Source organism: Suricata suricatta, chromosome 5 (genome assembly GCF_006229205.1).
Source record: "Suricata suricatta isolate VVHF042 chromosome 5, meerkat_22Aug2017_6uvM2_HiC, whole genome shotgun sequence".
Classification (NCBI taxonomy): domain Eukaryota; kingdom Metazoa; phylum Chordata; class Mammalia; order Carnivora; family Herpestidae; genus Suricata; species Suricata suricatta.
The window spans coordinates 48,060,170-48,075,384 of record NC_043704.1 but is presented as its reverse complement, the minus strand read 5'-3'; the positions used below and the strand labels follow the sequence as shown (position 1 = coordinate 48,075,384).

At 42.6% G+C, this 15,215-nt stretch overlaps 2 protein-coding genes across 2 annotated transcripts in view; one reads left to right on the top strand and one right to left on the bottom strand.

The window, feature by feature from the left end:
- Positions 1-3,370: 3,370 nt before the first annotated feature.
- Positions 3,371-15,215, bottom strand: part of NIT2 (nitrilase family member 2) — a 19,045-nt gene continuing 7,200 nt past the window's right edge. Inside the window, exons 5-10 of the mRNA XM_029939192.1 lie at positions 11,005-11,098; positions 10,429-10,503; positions 9,317-9,395; positions 7,509-7,607; positions 5,716-5,771; positions 3,371-5,387 (exon numbers count right to left, since the gene is read on the bottom strand). Of these exons, the coding sequence (XP_029795052.1) occupies positions 5,296-5,387; positions 5,716-5,771; positions 7,509-7,607; positions 9,317-9,395; positions 10,429-10,503; positions 11,005-11,098 (495 nt within the window). The 3' untranslated portion in view covers positions 3,371-5,295. The remainder of the gene's footprint in view (positions 5,388-5,715; positions 5,772-7,508; positions 7,608-9,316; positions 9,396-10,428; positions 10,504-11,004; positions 11,099-15,215) is intronic.
- Positions 15,041-15,215, top strand: part of LOC115291664 (60S ribosomal protein L23a-like) — a 573-nt gene continuing 398 nt past the window's right edge. Inside the window, exon 1 of the mRNA XM_029939193.1 lies at positions 15,041-15,215. Coding sequence (XP_029795053.1) covers positions 15,047-15,215 — 169 coding nt within the window. The 5' untranslated portion in view covers positions 15,041-15,046.

Sequence of the window (15,215 nt, the reverse complement as noted above, 5' to 3'; positions counted from 1 at the left end):
AAATTAGAAAATCAGTACAGACACAGAAGACTGAAAACATTATCACCCAATGTGACCCAACTGACATTTACAGAATACTCTAAACCTAAAAGCAAAATATTCTTTTTTGTTGCTGTTGTTTATTTTTGAAAGAGACACAGCATAAGCAGGGGAGAGGGACAGGTAGAGAGAGAGGGAGACACAGAATCTGAAGCAGACTCCAGTCTCTGAACCGTCAGCACAGAACCTGATACAGGGCTCAAACTCACAAACTGAGATCATGACCTGAGCCGAAGTCATTTTACTGACTGAACCACCCAGGCGCCCCAATATACATTCTTTTCAACTACACATGGAACATTTACTAAGATAGAGCATACGCTGGCCCATAGAACACTCTCAATAAATTTAAAAGAACTGAAATTATACAAGGTATGGTATCTGGCCACAGCATAATCAAATTAGAAATCAGTAACAGAAAGATTTGGAAAATCCCTACATATTTAAAAACTAAATAACATAAATAACCCTTAGATCACTGAAGATGACCAAGAAAAGTTAGTATTTTTTAATAATTTTTTAATGTTTATTTATTTTTGAGAGAGAGAGAGAGTCAAAGCCCAAGCAGGGGAGGGGCAGAGAGGGATATACAGATTCTGAAGCAGGCTCCAGGCTCTGGGCTGTCAGCACAAAGCCGACATGGGGCTTGAACTCCCGACCTATGAGATCATAACCTGAGCTGAAGTCTGAAGCTTAACCAACTGAGTCACCCAGGTGCATCAAGAAGTTAGAATTTTAAATGGAATGAAAAACACAACATATCAAAGGTTGGCAGTGCAATTAAAGCAATCCTGGGGCACTGAACTAACCTATGTTAAGGAGTAAAGATACTCCAAAGATGCTCAGCACACACTTTAAGAAAGTAGAAAAATAAGAGCAAATGAAACCACAAGTAAGCAGAAGAAAATAAATGAGCAGAAATCAATGAAATTAAATCTGAAAAAAAGTTACAAAAATCAATAGAATGGGGACACCTGGGTGGTGTCAGTTAAACATCCAACCTCAGCTCAGGTCATGATCTCACAGTTTATGAGTTCGAGCCCTGCCTTGGGCTCTGTGCTGAGAGCTCGGAGCCTGAAGCCTGCTTCAGATTCTGTGTCTACGGCTCTTCCTGCCCCTCCCCTGCTCATGTTCTGTCTCTGTGTCTCTCTCTCTCTCAAAAATAAACATTAAGATTTTTTTAAATGAATCAGTGGAATAAATGGTTCCATGACAAGATCAATAAAGTTGATAAACCTTCAATCAGAATAATCAAAATTAAGAGACAAGGTGCATATTACCACACAATTCATAGACCAGTAAAGAGAAGGAAATACTTCTCAAGTCAATTTTTGGGGCCAGCAGACCCTGGTACCTAAATCAGAAAGAGATATTACAAGAAAACAACAGACCAAACTCTCTTAGGAACAGAGATGCAAAAATTCTTAAAATGTTAGCAAATCAAATCCAACAATATATACACAAAGGACTTTACTTCATTATGGTCAAGTGAAGTTTATCTAAAGAATGGAAGGTTTTACAACTTCAAAATCAATCAACATAATTCACAATATAAACAGCCTAAAGAAGGGAAAAAAAAGACATGTTTGTCTCAATGAAGACTGGAGAGGCTTCTAAAAAAAATCCAGCATCCTATCCTAATAAAAACTCTCAGCACATAGCAATAAAAGGGCATTTCCCCAACCTGACAGTCAGCATCTATGAAAGATGACATGTTTTAACATCAGGACCAATACAACTTATGTCCACTCACTACTTCTGTCCAACACTGTTCTGGAACTTCTAGCCAATGCCATAGGCCATAAATAAATAAGTGAATAAATAAGTGAATTATGAATATATAAATGACCGAATAAGGAAATAAACAGGAACCAGATTGGAAAGGAAAAAGCCTATTTATTGTACAAACTGTCTTTATTTGCAGACATGATCATCTATGTAAAAAAAACCAAAACATACAAAATCTACCCCCAAAAATCTGCTAGAGTGAGTTTAGTGAGGTTGCAAGATAGAAGATCAAATACAGGAATAAATTATATTTTTATTAGTAGTGAAAAATTAGAAATTCAAGTTTATAAAATACTATAGCATCAAAAATCTGTAGTCCCTGTGAATAAATCTGACAAAAGATGCATATTACCTTTACACTGAAACAATCATTGCTAAGAGTAATTAAAGGCTAAATAAGAAGGACATAGCTCATGGTCATGGGTTGATATTAAGATGCCAGTTTTCCATGAAACTGTTCCATAGATTCAACACAATCCCAATCAAGATCCCAAGATGCTTTTTTCCTGTAGAAATTTACAATCTCATCCTGAAATTTGTATGGAAATGCAACGGACTTAAAACAGCCAAATCAAAAAAACAGCAGGAGGACTAATACTACCAGACTTTATTATAATCAACAGAGCAAGTTACTTGTCTACAAATAGATGAACAGATTGATGAGACAGGAGAACACAGAAGTAGACTGAAAGAAAAGCAGCCAATTCTTTTTCCATGAAGGTGCCAAGGCAATTCAACAGGAGTAAAATAATCTTTTCAACAAATGGTGCTGGAACAGCTGGATAGTTGGGGTGGGGGGAGGGTGTGGGAGGCGGCGGAGGAAAGAAAGAATTTTGACTTGTCACTCACACCATATATAGAAAGTTAATACTCAATATGGATCATGGGGTGCCTGGGTGGCTCAGTTAGTTAAGTGGCCAACTCTTGATTTCAGCTCATGCCAGGACCTGGGATTGAGCCCTGAGTTGGGCTCTGTGCTGACAGCACAGAAACCTGCTTGGGGTTCTCTGTCCCTCCCCTCCCCCATTTGTGCTCTCTGTCTCACAAACTTAAAAAAAATGGATCATAGGCCCAAAGATAAGAGCTAAAACTATAAAACTTCCAAAAAGAAAACATAGGCTAGTTAGTGACATCTAGTTTGTCAATTTCTTAAATACATTTTTAAAAAATATAATTTATTGTCAAGTTAGCTAACATACCGTATACAGTGTGCTCTTGGTGTCAAGGGAAGATTCCCATGATTCATTGCTTACATACAGCACCCAGTGCTCATCCCAATAACTGCCGCCCTCAGTGCTCATCACTCATTTATCCCTCTCCCCCCATCAACCTTCAGTTTGTTCTCTGGACTTAAGAGTCTCATAGTTTGCCTCCCCCTCTGATTGAAACTATTTTTCCCCTTCCCTTCCCCCATGGTCTTCTGTTAAGTTTCTCAACATAAAAAAGACAACCTTCAAAGGAAGAAAAAGCAATTAACTAGCCTTCAATGGTAATTAAAAGTGTTTGCTTTGTAAACAATACTTTAAAAAAAAATGAAAAGACATTTTTTCCGCTCATACTTGGAGAATATATTTGTAAAACACAATATGTGACAGAAGGTTTTCATCTGGAGTATATAAGGAACTCTTACTGATCAATACAAGGATAAATAACCGAACTACAATACGGGGAAAAGACATGAAGGGACACTTCACCCAAAAGGATACATAGACAGCAAAGCACACGAAAAGATGCTCAGGATTATTAATCATCCGGGGAATACAAAGTAGAACCACAATGAAATAACATTACATGCACATTAAAAGAGCTAGAATTAACACATTACCACACCAAGTATCGGTGAGGACGTGGAGCAACTGCGACGCGGACAGACTGACGGTAATGAAATAAAACGGCACAGCCACTCAGGAAAACAGCCTGGCAGTGAAATACGCACAGGACCCTGTCATTCCACAGTCATTCCACTCCTAGATGTTTACTCAGGAAAATGAACACTTTGTACAAAATGTTTCTAGCAGCTTTATTTCTAACAGCTAAACACTAGAGAGTCATATGTCTATCAACAGGTGAATAAACTATAGCGTACCCATACGGCGGACCCCATCTGAGCAATAAAAACGAAATGAGTGATACACACAGGAATGAATCCCCCCCAGTAACTATGGTGAGTGAAAGAAGGTTAAAAAAAAAAAAGTATTCATATGGCATGATTGCACTTTTGGGTAATTACAGAAAATTCAAACTAATCTGCAGTGACAGCGCTGGTCAGCGAGTGCCTGGGGAGGAGGAGAGTGGCTGAAGGGATCACAGCACAAGAGAACTCTGGGGGCAGATTCATGGTCTTGATTAGAGCGCTTTCATGGATGTATACATGTGTCCAATTTTACCAGATTCTACACTTAATTTTAAAATGTTATTTGCCTTTTTCACTCTCGTACTGCTCTGAGTGTACAATGCCGGTTTCCAAGGGTTAAATGACACATGATAACATCACTCTCACAGCTAACAGACTGTGTGCTCGTGCATTCTTTTACAATTTTAAGATTTTGTTTTATTTTCCAGTATAATAAATATCTCTTCCTTTCTTCCTTCCTTCTTTCCTTCCCTTCTTTCGACAGCTGGTTGTTAAACACTTATTAGCCTACCACCATCTATAATATACATTAAAACAAAGTTGATTGGAATTCTCAGTTTTTAATTGTGCAAAAGGATTCTGAAAACCACTAGGTTAAAACCACTAGCTTGCCTTTATCAAGCTGGAAAGTGTTACTGGAAGAAAAGCAGTAAGACAGATTTTCAGACACTCACCCATCAAGAAAATCTTTTGCAAAGACTCATACTTTAGTGGCATTGACCAAATGCCACCACTGCCACTCTCCCATGGGATGCCCTGCTGACCTTACCTTTCCTCTAAGACCAGAAGGGTCTGGGGTTGATTCACTGGCTCCTTCTTGAATTTGAAGCGCCCCAAGGCTGCTGGGAAGGGACGGGACTGCCATCTCCTCCAGCAAATGCCAAGGGCTCACAACCTTGCTTTCCAGAGCTGCTCACAGGCTAAAAACATTAAGTCCTGCTCAAAACAGAGTAGTAGGAGACCAAGTTTTCTACGTAATGGAGTCTAGCTCCAGCAGTGAGATGAGAGGCGTGTGGCACAAATGTATTTGCACCAGGTGAAGCAACCACCAAGATCCCAAGATCGGATACTTTCACCAACTGCTATGAAGCAACTCCATATGGGAGGCGTTCAGCCATCTCTTCTTCCTTCTGCTCGCAAAGCCAGCCTGAGCCTTTTTTAACTATCTAATATGGTGTGAAAAATACCATGTGCTGATGCTCCATCTTCTCAACAGAGAGTTCCCAAGAAAGGAAATTAGAAGGAAAAAAAATCTCCTTAAGGAATTCAACAGGGAGTTGATTATGTTGCAGAAACATCCTCCTGTTTTTCATGACACGTCAGAAGCATAAACCTTAGGGCTTTTTCGCCTCCACTGCATAAAGGTCTGATCGCTTCTGGCTAAAAATGGGGATCTGCTGACGTATTTCAGCCAACTTCTTCAGATCTGCAAAAACAGGAAAAATGTGCTATGAATCAGATGTAACTCCTCACTAACCAATGAGAATTTCTTCCCCAAACAGTCTAAAAACCACCAGAGTTTCGGCAAGTAACTCAGGAATACCAGCCTTGTCCAGAGGCACCAATGGCCTGGCACTGCCGCTGGAGTCATTTCGAACCAAACCAGGAAAACTCAACCTGAGCGACAGCCCCCTGGGTCTGGCCAGAGAACTGAGGATAAAGGAGAAGGTGGAGCCCCTCCAAGTGACAGGAGCTACAGAACTGCCTCAGACAAACGGACACCAGAGACCTAACGGTGCCGTGGCAAATCTTACCTATGTCTGAATACACGACAGTCTCCTCGGTGCCAGCCTTGGCAAGGACGTCTCCCCTGAAAGAGATTCGGGAGAGTGAATAGGTCGCTAATGGTTGTGGGTCTCAGGATGCCTATTCTCATCCCACCTCGCAGGCCACAGGGGAAGGAATCTGAGATTAAAGACCAGAAAGGAGGGGCTGAAATTCTTGTTCCATCAATTAAGTAGCTGTGTGGTCTTGTGGTAAGTCACCTGCACTCGCCATTGCCTAGGCTATAAAGTAGAAATCAGAGCTCTGTGAGGACTCAGAAGATTATGCGGTATGTCCTGTAAACTGCTAGGAAATGGCCGTTCTTCCACGACTGTAAACCTCTGAGAACAGAGCCACCTGTAAACAGCAGGAAGCTCTGACCTGTCCGTTCAGGAGGGCAGGTCAGAAAGGCCCCTGTTGGGAGGGTGGCGTGACTCTGCTCCTTCATGCATTCCAAGGCACAAATGAGCTACAAACATCATCATTAATGCCATTTAACTAAATTTTTTTTAATCTTTTCTATTTCTTCCCCATTTGCTCTGGCATTCAAAGATCTCTCTCCCTCTCTGGGTTAACCCCAGGCACCCATTCCTGATGTTAATATAAGCCAGAGGGCCCCCAAATCCTATAGATAAGATTCTGAAAAGAACCAATAAAGATAAAAGTACACCTACTTCATGACAGAAGTAGCCAGCCTGACCAGTAACGAAGTTCCCTGGAGAACCAAGGGGGAGCAGAGCAGCCCAGGCCAGGAAGCCTGTCTCTAACATCTAAACAGAGGAACTTGAACCAAGTTCGAGAAAATTTTCAAGGCAACTTAATCCTTCCAGTCTGCCAATGCCTTCCAAGTCCCACTTTGCAGGAGGCCCCCTGGAATCTCACCAGCTGTATCTTCCAATGGCTCCCCTATCACACACTATAATCTCTGGTTGGAGCCTATAAAGTCAGAAGGGGGAATTTCAGAGAACCCTTCTAAGCCGTGTTACTGGTACATTTGTCCTGAAATTATGGAAATGCACAGCAGTGTGTGTGTGTAATCATACAGATGTGTGAGTGGTGTAGAATAAATCCAAATTCGAAAGTCAAAAGTCGTAAAGCTGAACACCAGTTCTGGCCATTTTATCCCATGAACTTCAATTCTACCATCTATAAACTGAGTTTAACGTAGGAAAAGTCTCATTCACTAGAGACCATGTGTGGGAAAGTGCTGTGGGAACCATTCAAGTACAGACTGAATTACTACAGTAACATAGGCTGGGTGTGCGGCTGGCAGGGCCCCCGGGCTGGTGCCGCTAAGACAACGCTTCACATCTCACCGAGGACAAAGTCACAGTTTGCCTTAACTGAGCCCATCCTCCATGTCTTCTACTCATTATGCAGGGAGCAAAATCCTCCCCCTGTAACCCATTCCTGCTCTAGAACCAATCACCTAGCCTAAATTTTAACCAAAAGCCAAGAATCTGGGAGCCCCTTGTACTAAAATCACCCACCCACGACTGCTGTGCTCCCCCCATGTGATCTGAGTCTGAATGATAACAAAAGCCACTCTGAAGCTCTGAAGAGGGCTCAGGTCAAACGGTCAATCAAGAAAGACAGCAGGACCATCTTTCTCACAGGGTTTCCAAGTGGAAGTGTCTCTCACAGATGAGGCAGGGACCTGGCAGGCACGTGAGAATGGCGGGGGTTGGGGAGGGGCAGGGCTGGTGGGGAATCAGACAACCCGCCTACCCTGGTGCGGTCTCCCCCATCTCCCGGTGAGCCTTTCCCCGCTTAGCCCACTCACCAAGGACTCACAACAGTGCTGTGTCCCCAGGCGACATAGGAGGCCTGATCGTCCCGGGCAGGAGATGCCGTGGCCACATACACCTGATTATCAACAGCCCTGTTGTCAACGGACAGAAAAGACATTATTCATATATTACAGATTGACAACATTTTTCTATCCCAAGGGAACAAATCCTTCATTTAAAAACTGGGACAGAGGGGCGCCTGGGTGGCTCAGTCGGTGAAGTGTCAGACTTCGGCTCAGGTCATGATCTCAGTCTGTGAGTTTGAGCCCCGTGTCAGGATCCGTGCTGACAGCTCAGCGTTTGTAGCCTAAGTCAGATTCTATGTCTCCCTCTGTCTGCTCCTCCCCTGCTCTCTCTCACACACACACATACACACATATACACTCTCTCTCTCTCTCTCTCTGAAAAATAAACATTAAAAAATCTTTTTTAAATAAATAAAATAAAAACTGGGACATGATAGGCTGGCTCAGACATGGAAGGGAACAAACGAAGCCATGAAACCCTCTCTTCTCAAAGTATCTTCGTGCATAAGCCACTTTTCAACTGGGAGTGACTTTGCCTAGTGGGGCCACTGGCCAATGTCTGAAGACACTGACTCTGACCTTTTGACTTTCGTGATGGTGGTTGCTACTGGCACCTGGTGGGTAGAGGCCAAGGATGCTGCTAAACATCCTACAATGGACAAGAGACAGGACAGCCCCCACAACAGAGAGTGAGCTAGTCCAAAATGTCAATACTGTCCCAGTTGAGACGCTGGCCTGAGCCAACCTGTTAACATATAAAAGAGCAGATCTTCTCTGGTTAATCAAGTCAAGGTGGCCAGAGAACGGACTGGTCTTGTTGGGGCCAAACACTTTGCAGGGCTGCAAGGCATCTCCATGTCCCCAGTGACTGCTACCCCCTCGTCTCAAATTAGGTAAGAATTCCAGGCGGCAGGCTGGGTCCATCAGGCCACCGCACCTGGGCTGAATCAACAGCTCCGTGCCAGGCCACTGCAACATCTCCCAGGCCTTTCCTCCTCCCTACGAGGTGCGTTAATTAGCATTCGTGGTACCAGACACCCCTAGCCCACCTTCCATCAAGCAACCAGCCAACACCTCTGCTTCCTCCTCCAATGAAAACTGCCAGCATCTTTAGAAGTGAGAACAGTGGTCACATCCGAGTGAAGGAGAGGGTAGACGGAAAGAGCAAAGGGAAGCATTCTAGAGATCTGGAAGTGCTCTACGTTGCCCTCTGCCCGAGGTGAATACACATGTAGAAACCCCCTAACCTACAGACTTAAAATCAGTGTACTTGCCTCTAAGTATATGACACCTCAATCAACATAACTGCAATGAGAAGAGCCAGCAGTTCCGACCAGAATTTCATGGTTTTCAGCACACTTTACACAGACACACAGTGTCACGCTCCTTTCCCTCCATGTCACATCCACCTCTGCCATCTGCCCTTCACTCACTCCTCAGCCTCAGGGAACTCAGGAAATGGCTACTGTGACATGCCAAAGTCACTGTTCGATGCCTGGGATTCACAGAATAGAAAAACGAGCGCTTCTAACAAGAGTCTGGGCACAGTATTCCAGGACTAGCAGAAGCGGGTAGGATGGGGTAGGAGAAGCACCACAATCCCAACAACACAGTCAACAGGGTGATTCATCTTTTCCCCTTGCATCTGGATGTCAAGGCACCTGAGTCACGGGCAGCATCCTGTATCAAGAAGGTTGGTTCTTCCCCTAAAGTGGAAATCTTTGCAACAAAGCAACACTGACACACTCGAAGGTATTCCTGACATGCTCTCTCACCGGCCTCGTTGAAGCAGCTCCCAATGGGCTGGTCCAGTGGTCAGATTAAAAGCTCCAGGATATACCAACAGCTGGCAGCCTTGGGAGAGAAAGGCCAGAGAAGAATGGCGGCAAGCTGACACCACACCACGCTCTGTCCCCGTTTTGTTCCTTACCCAGTGGGGACCACACTCAAACTCTCCCAAACATGAAAAGACGTCAGCCAAGCTAGAAACCCTTTGGAGACACACACCCACTACACACAGACATAGAACAGTGCTACTGACCAAACCACAGCATGTGACTTCACAAATTTCTCTCAGCACCATATGGCCAGCCCTGCGTGGCCAAGGACCACATTTTGTAATGCTTTTCAAACGAAATGAGGGGCAGAGTAGGTGCTCTAATGCTTGCTGGCAGCAATCAACAGAGACTGCCAACCCAGAGCCTGTGCTGAGCAGGCAGTCACAACACCTGCACCCCCTTCACTTGAAGTGACGGTCGAGTCCGAATCAGAGTAGCTCGGACAGTCTCGTGGGGATGCTCCTATTTGCTGACTACCCTCTGAGGAGCTTTCTAAGTTCTCCTCCCTTAATCTCCACCCCAGGCCTATGGGAAACTGGAGATCCCCAGTGCTGTAAAGATTAAATAATTTACTCGAAGTATCACATCCATTAAGGGAAAGAGTTGGAACCAAAACACAGATCTTGTGACTCGGCTCGGTGCTCTTCCAGGACAGCAGGACGCTTGTTCTCTGGACCATGTCACTGACTATATCTGTACTGTACCCAACATGTAGGACCACGTGAGTGTGGAGTAATGACAGGTACCATAGACCGCATCCTCACTCTCGCGGGCTCCAAGTTACTCTTTCCAAATACAGTAGCAAGAAGGGTTCAAGGGGTAGAGCAGACTTAGGAGCATGGCTCCGGCCTTAGCTGCACCGTGTGCTAAACGCAACCTCCAAACAACTGTCCTGTCCATGCGCAGCAACGTCTGAGCAGCCAATGGGGGTGGAGAGAGTAAGGCTTCCTCTCCGGCTTCTTTTCTGACTAAGGGCTCCCTCTACCCACGAAGACCAGGCCAGGACCAAACCTGGAAGGACCCCCACCGCACAACCGCCATGGTCTCACCTCTCTGCGCGTAGATCTGGGCAAGCTCTGCGAAGCGGATGTCGTAGCAAATGCCCAGGCCCACTCTGCAGTAAGCTGTTTGTCAAACAGAAAACGCAAACAAATGAAAAGCTAACCCCCTTTGCAACATGGCATGGCTGGGTAAAGCCTCCATCTGAGATCCCCAAACACTGATGGTCTTACACCACCCAGGGCACACGGATGGAGAAAACGTCCACGCTCACGCCTGCTTGGATTTTCCCTCATAAAGACATCAGTTATGTCAGATTAGAAATGAGAAATTCATTCTAATTGAATGCGTATTATCTATGTGGGAAGTATTCAATCACACCCTGTGAGGTAAACTTGGAAGTGATCATATGAATAAGCTGTGACCAAACGGCAGACCACAATCATGTCAGACCTGTAGTTCTCCATTCGGCCCACTCTTTCTAGATCTCTGGCCATTCTCTGCCCTTCTCATTTCTGGTCTTGCAACAGTAAAGAAGTTGGGGAGGAACATGAGAGAGAGAGAGGAAAAAAAACGCCTAAACTTCCTCTACGGAGACTGCTGAAACAAGCGAACTTAGTACTTACGAGTATCAAATGTGGAGAAACTATCACCAGGACTCAACGTTTGAGATTCTTGAAATGTAATTTTCCCCGGGACATCAATATCAAACAGGTGGAGCTGCATCACAAGTAATGGACTTGGTTACCTCTTTCCTGGCAAGGTTCACGGCAGCAATTGACAAACATCCATGGCCACAAGTAGGGATGCTCTGATATCAACTATACAAACAGTAACCCCAACCTGCCCACAAGCCACCCCACAAGCCTATATATTATCAAAATGAGCTCTAACATACAAAACTGGAAAAAAGCCCATGAAATGGTGGTTTTATGACACTTCTTTCCTACGTGCTATGCAAGGTGATGTCTAAGTTTCTTACAGGAGGCGACTAATGTGTTATTTTCTTACTCGGTACAAATACTAACTGAAGTCTTCATGGCAAAATCATAATCAAACTAATACACTGGCAGGAGAGGTGGAGAGTGGGTAAACAATTAGAAATAGGTACAATTTTCCAAACTAAATGCAGCAATATATAAAAAGCACAAAACATCACTTTGAAATCAAATTTACTCAAGAAAAGCAAATGTTAACATGAGGAAATCAATGTAATTTACTACAAATACCAAACAAAATAAAAGAGAAAAGTCCTATGATCATCTTAAGAGGTATATAATGAGCATTTGGTAAACTTGTGAATCCATTCGTATTTTATAAACAAAAGAAAAAAAACTCTTCTGGGAAGGGAACTCCCTTAATCTGATCAAGTATCTGCAAAAGTGAAAAAGGAAAGAACATCATGCCTAATGGTGAAACATTAAAAGCCTTTTTGTACTGAGATCAGGGACAAGACAAGGACACTGTTAATCCAGGATCCCAGAGATACTAACCCACGCAACAAGGCACCAGAAAGGAATAAAAACCATGAGGATTAGAAAGAAAAAGTTAAATCTGTTAAGAACTCTCAGATGATATAACTATGTACCTACAAACTCCAAAAGAAATCTACAGCTGAATTATTGACATTAAGGAGTGACTTTATAGCAAGGTTACAACATACAAGGTCAGTATTTTTAAAATTAGTTATACTTCTATATGCTAGCAAAAAACAGAAAATGAAAGGGCATCAAAAACCACCAATTAGGAATAAATCTAGCAAAGGATACACAAGACTATGTCCAAAACACTATAAAAACAATTTGAGAGAAATTAATAAAAAATATTTTTTGACATTTATTTTTGAGAGAGAGACACAGAGTGTGAGTGGGGGACGGTCAGAGAGAGACAGACAGAATCAGAAGCAGGCTCCAGGTTCTGCGCGGTCAGCACAGAGCCTGGCACAGGGCTCAAACCCACGGACTGTGAGATCATGTCCTGAGCTGAAGTCAGCCGCTTAACCAACTGAGCCACCCAGGTGTCCCCGAGAGAAATTGTTAAAAGCTTGAATAAATGAACATATGCCACATTCATCGACTGGAAAACGCAATACTAAAAATATGCATTTCAAAGAGTGAGATTACTAGCACAAAAAGCTAGTTGTTTAGCCCCAAAGCTAAACAACTTTAGACAGAACAGAGCATCTGAGAGGCGCCTGGGTGGCTCAGTCAGTTAAGCATCCCACTTCAGCTCAGGTCATGGTCTTGTGGTGTGCCTCTCATAGGGCTCTGTGCTGACAGCCTGGAGCCTGGAACCTGTTTGGGATTTGGATTGTGTGTGTGTCTCTCTCTCTGCCCCTCCCCCACTCAAGCACTCGCATGCGCATGTGTACATTTTCTCTCTCTCTCTCTCTCTCTCTCTCTCTCTCTCTCTCCCCCCCCCCATAAACATTAAAACAACAACAACAGAGCAGCTGAAGTTACTGCCTACCTCATAAAGGAAAAAGAGTATGGTGTTTGAGTACAATGAAGTTAACTACTTAACAAAAAAAAAATTCAATAGAATAGAAGCTGGAATGTCAAGAACACATAATCCAATGTGCAATCCAAAATAACTAGACGCACAAACAAGGAAATGCTACCTAACTTTAATGAAAATGTAATCAATGAAGCAGACCCAGCATGAGTCAGATGTGATAATTACCAAAAAGCTCAAGGGTATAAGGAAAAATACGCTCTTATTGAATAGACAAATAGAATATAATCAGTAAAGAAATAGAGGATTATCTGAGATTTTAAAAGATTCCACTGGGTTGGCACACAGGAGACTGGGGATTACAGGACAAAGACTCTGAGAACTCATCACTGGAAACTGTCCACGTTGAAGAAGAGGGAGGAAAAAGTTTAGAGAAACACAAACAAAAAACTGCAATCTTCGTAACCTGGTTTGGTGGCACAGTATCAAAATTGAAGTCCAGTAAGAAGAGAATGGAACAGAAAAGCATTTAACAAAATAATGCTCCAATAGGATGAAAGAGTTAAATTTACAGATTAAAGAAGCACAAAGCAGGAGAAATAGAAAAACATATCTATGTTGGCACATCAGAGTCAAAACACTGAGAAGTAAAGATTATGAAAAACATTTTGAAGGCAAACAGTAAAAAACATGAATTACATACAAGAAAACAACAATACAAATCACCAGTGACTTCTTATCAGAAAAATGCTTAAGAAAGAGGCTAGAAAATACCTGAAAACATTGTTCAAAATGCTAGGAGAGAAAAAACTGTCAAACCAGAATTCTATTCCACCAAAAATATCTTTTGAGAATGAAGACAAAACAAAGATATATTCGTAAACCAAAACTAACAGCATTTCTACCTAGCAGATCCTCGCTTACAAAAATTCTAAAAGAGGGCTTTGTTTGAAGGCAGATATCAGACAGAACTAGGCTCTGTAGAAAGAAAAATACAAAGAAGGTCAACATTTCAGCAAACACAATTTTATCTTAATTTCTTTAAAGTATACACATGATTACTTAAACACAATGTTTTGTGGGATTTATCATGCAATATGTGTGACAAGTATAACAGAAAACAGGGAGAAGAAAGGAAATTGATCTATATAATTGTGGAGTTCTTAAATTTCATAGGAAAGAGTATAATATTAATTCTAAGTAGACTCTGAAAAGATAGAGTGCATATGGTAATCCTCAGGTAAACAAATTAAAAAAAAGCAAAGAGGTATAACTAAAAGCCAATAGATAAATTAAAATGAAATTCTAAAAAAAACCACTCGGGGCGCCTGGGTGGCTCAGTCGGTTGGGCGACCGGCTTCAGCTCAGGTCATGATCTCACTGTTCGTGGGTTCGAGCCATGCATAGGGCTGTGCTGACACCTAGCTCAGAGCCTGGAGCCTGCTTCAGATTCTGTGTCTGCCTCTCTCTCTGACCCTCCCCTGCTCGCACTGTCTCTCTGTCTCTCAACAATAAATAAAAGACATAAAAAAAAATTAAAAAAAAAAAAAAAACCACTCAACTAAACCAAAAGAACGCAGTAAAGAGGAACAAAGGAAAAAAACAGTAAAATGTCTCATGCCTAATTCCAACCCTATCAATTACATTAAATATAAGTGAAGTCAGCACTCCAGCTAAAAGGCAGAAATTGTCAGAATGAATAAATAACAAGAGCCAACTGTATACTATCTACAAGAGAATCATTTAAAAATAAAGATGCATACAGGTTGAAAGGAAAGAATTAGACAAAAATATACAACAGTAAGTACAAGACGACTAGAATGGCCATGGCAATATCAGAGAAAATAAACTTCAAGACAAAGAGCACTACGAGAAAGATTTCAGTGATAAAAGGATCAATTTACCCAGAGTACTTAACAATCTTCAATGTATATGCATTTACCAAATGTCAACTGTTTCCAAAGCGATCTCTCTATATTCAATGCAATTCTTTTTCTTTTCATCATTCTAAGTATTCATTTTATTTATTTATTTAAATCCAAGTTGGTTAACATATAATAATGGTTTCAGGAGTAGAACACAGTGACTCATCACTTACACGTCACACCCAGCGCTCATCCCAAGTGCCCGTCACCCACTTAGCCCATCCCCCCAACTCCCCTCCAGCACCCTTTCGTTTGTTCTCTGTATTTAAGAGTCTCGCCTTTCACGAAGATGGCGCCGAAGGCAAAGAAGGAAGCCCCTGCCCCTCCCAAAGCCGAAGCCAAAGCAAAGGCTTTGAAGGCCAAGAAAGCAGTACTGAAAGGCGTCCACAGTCATAAAAAAAAGAAGATCCGCACGTCACCTACATTCCGACGGCCCAAGACTCTGCGTCTCCGAAGGC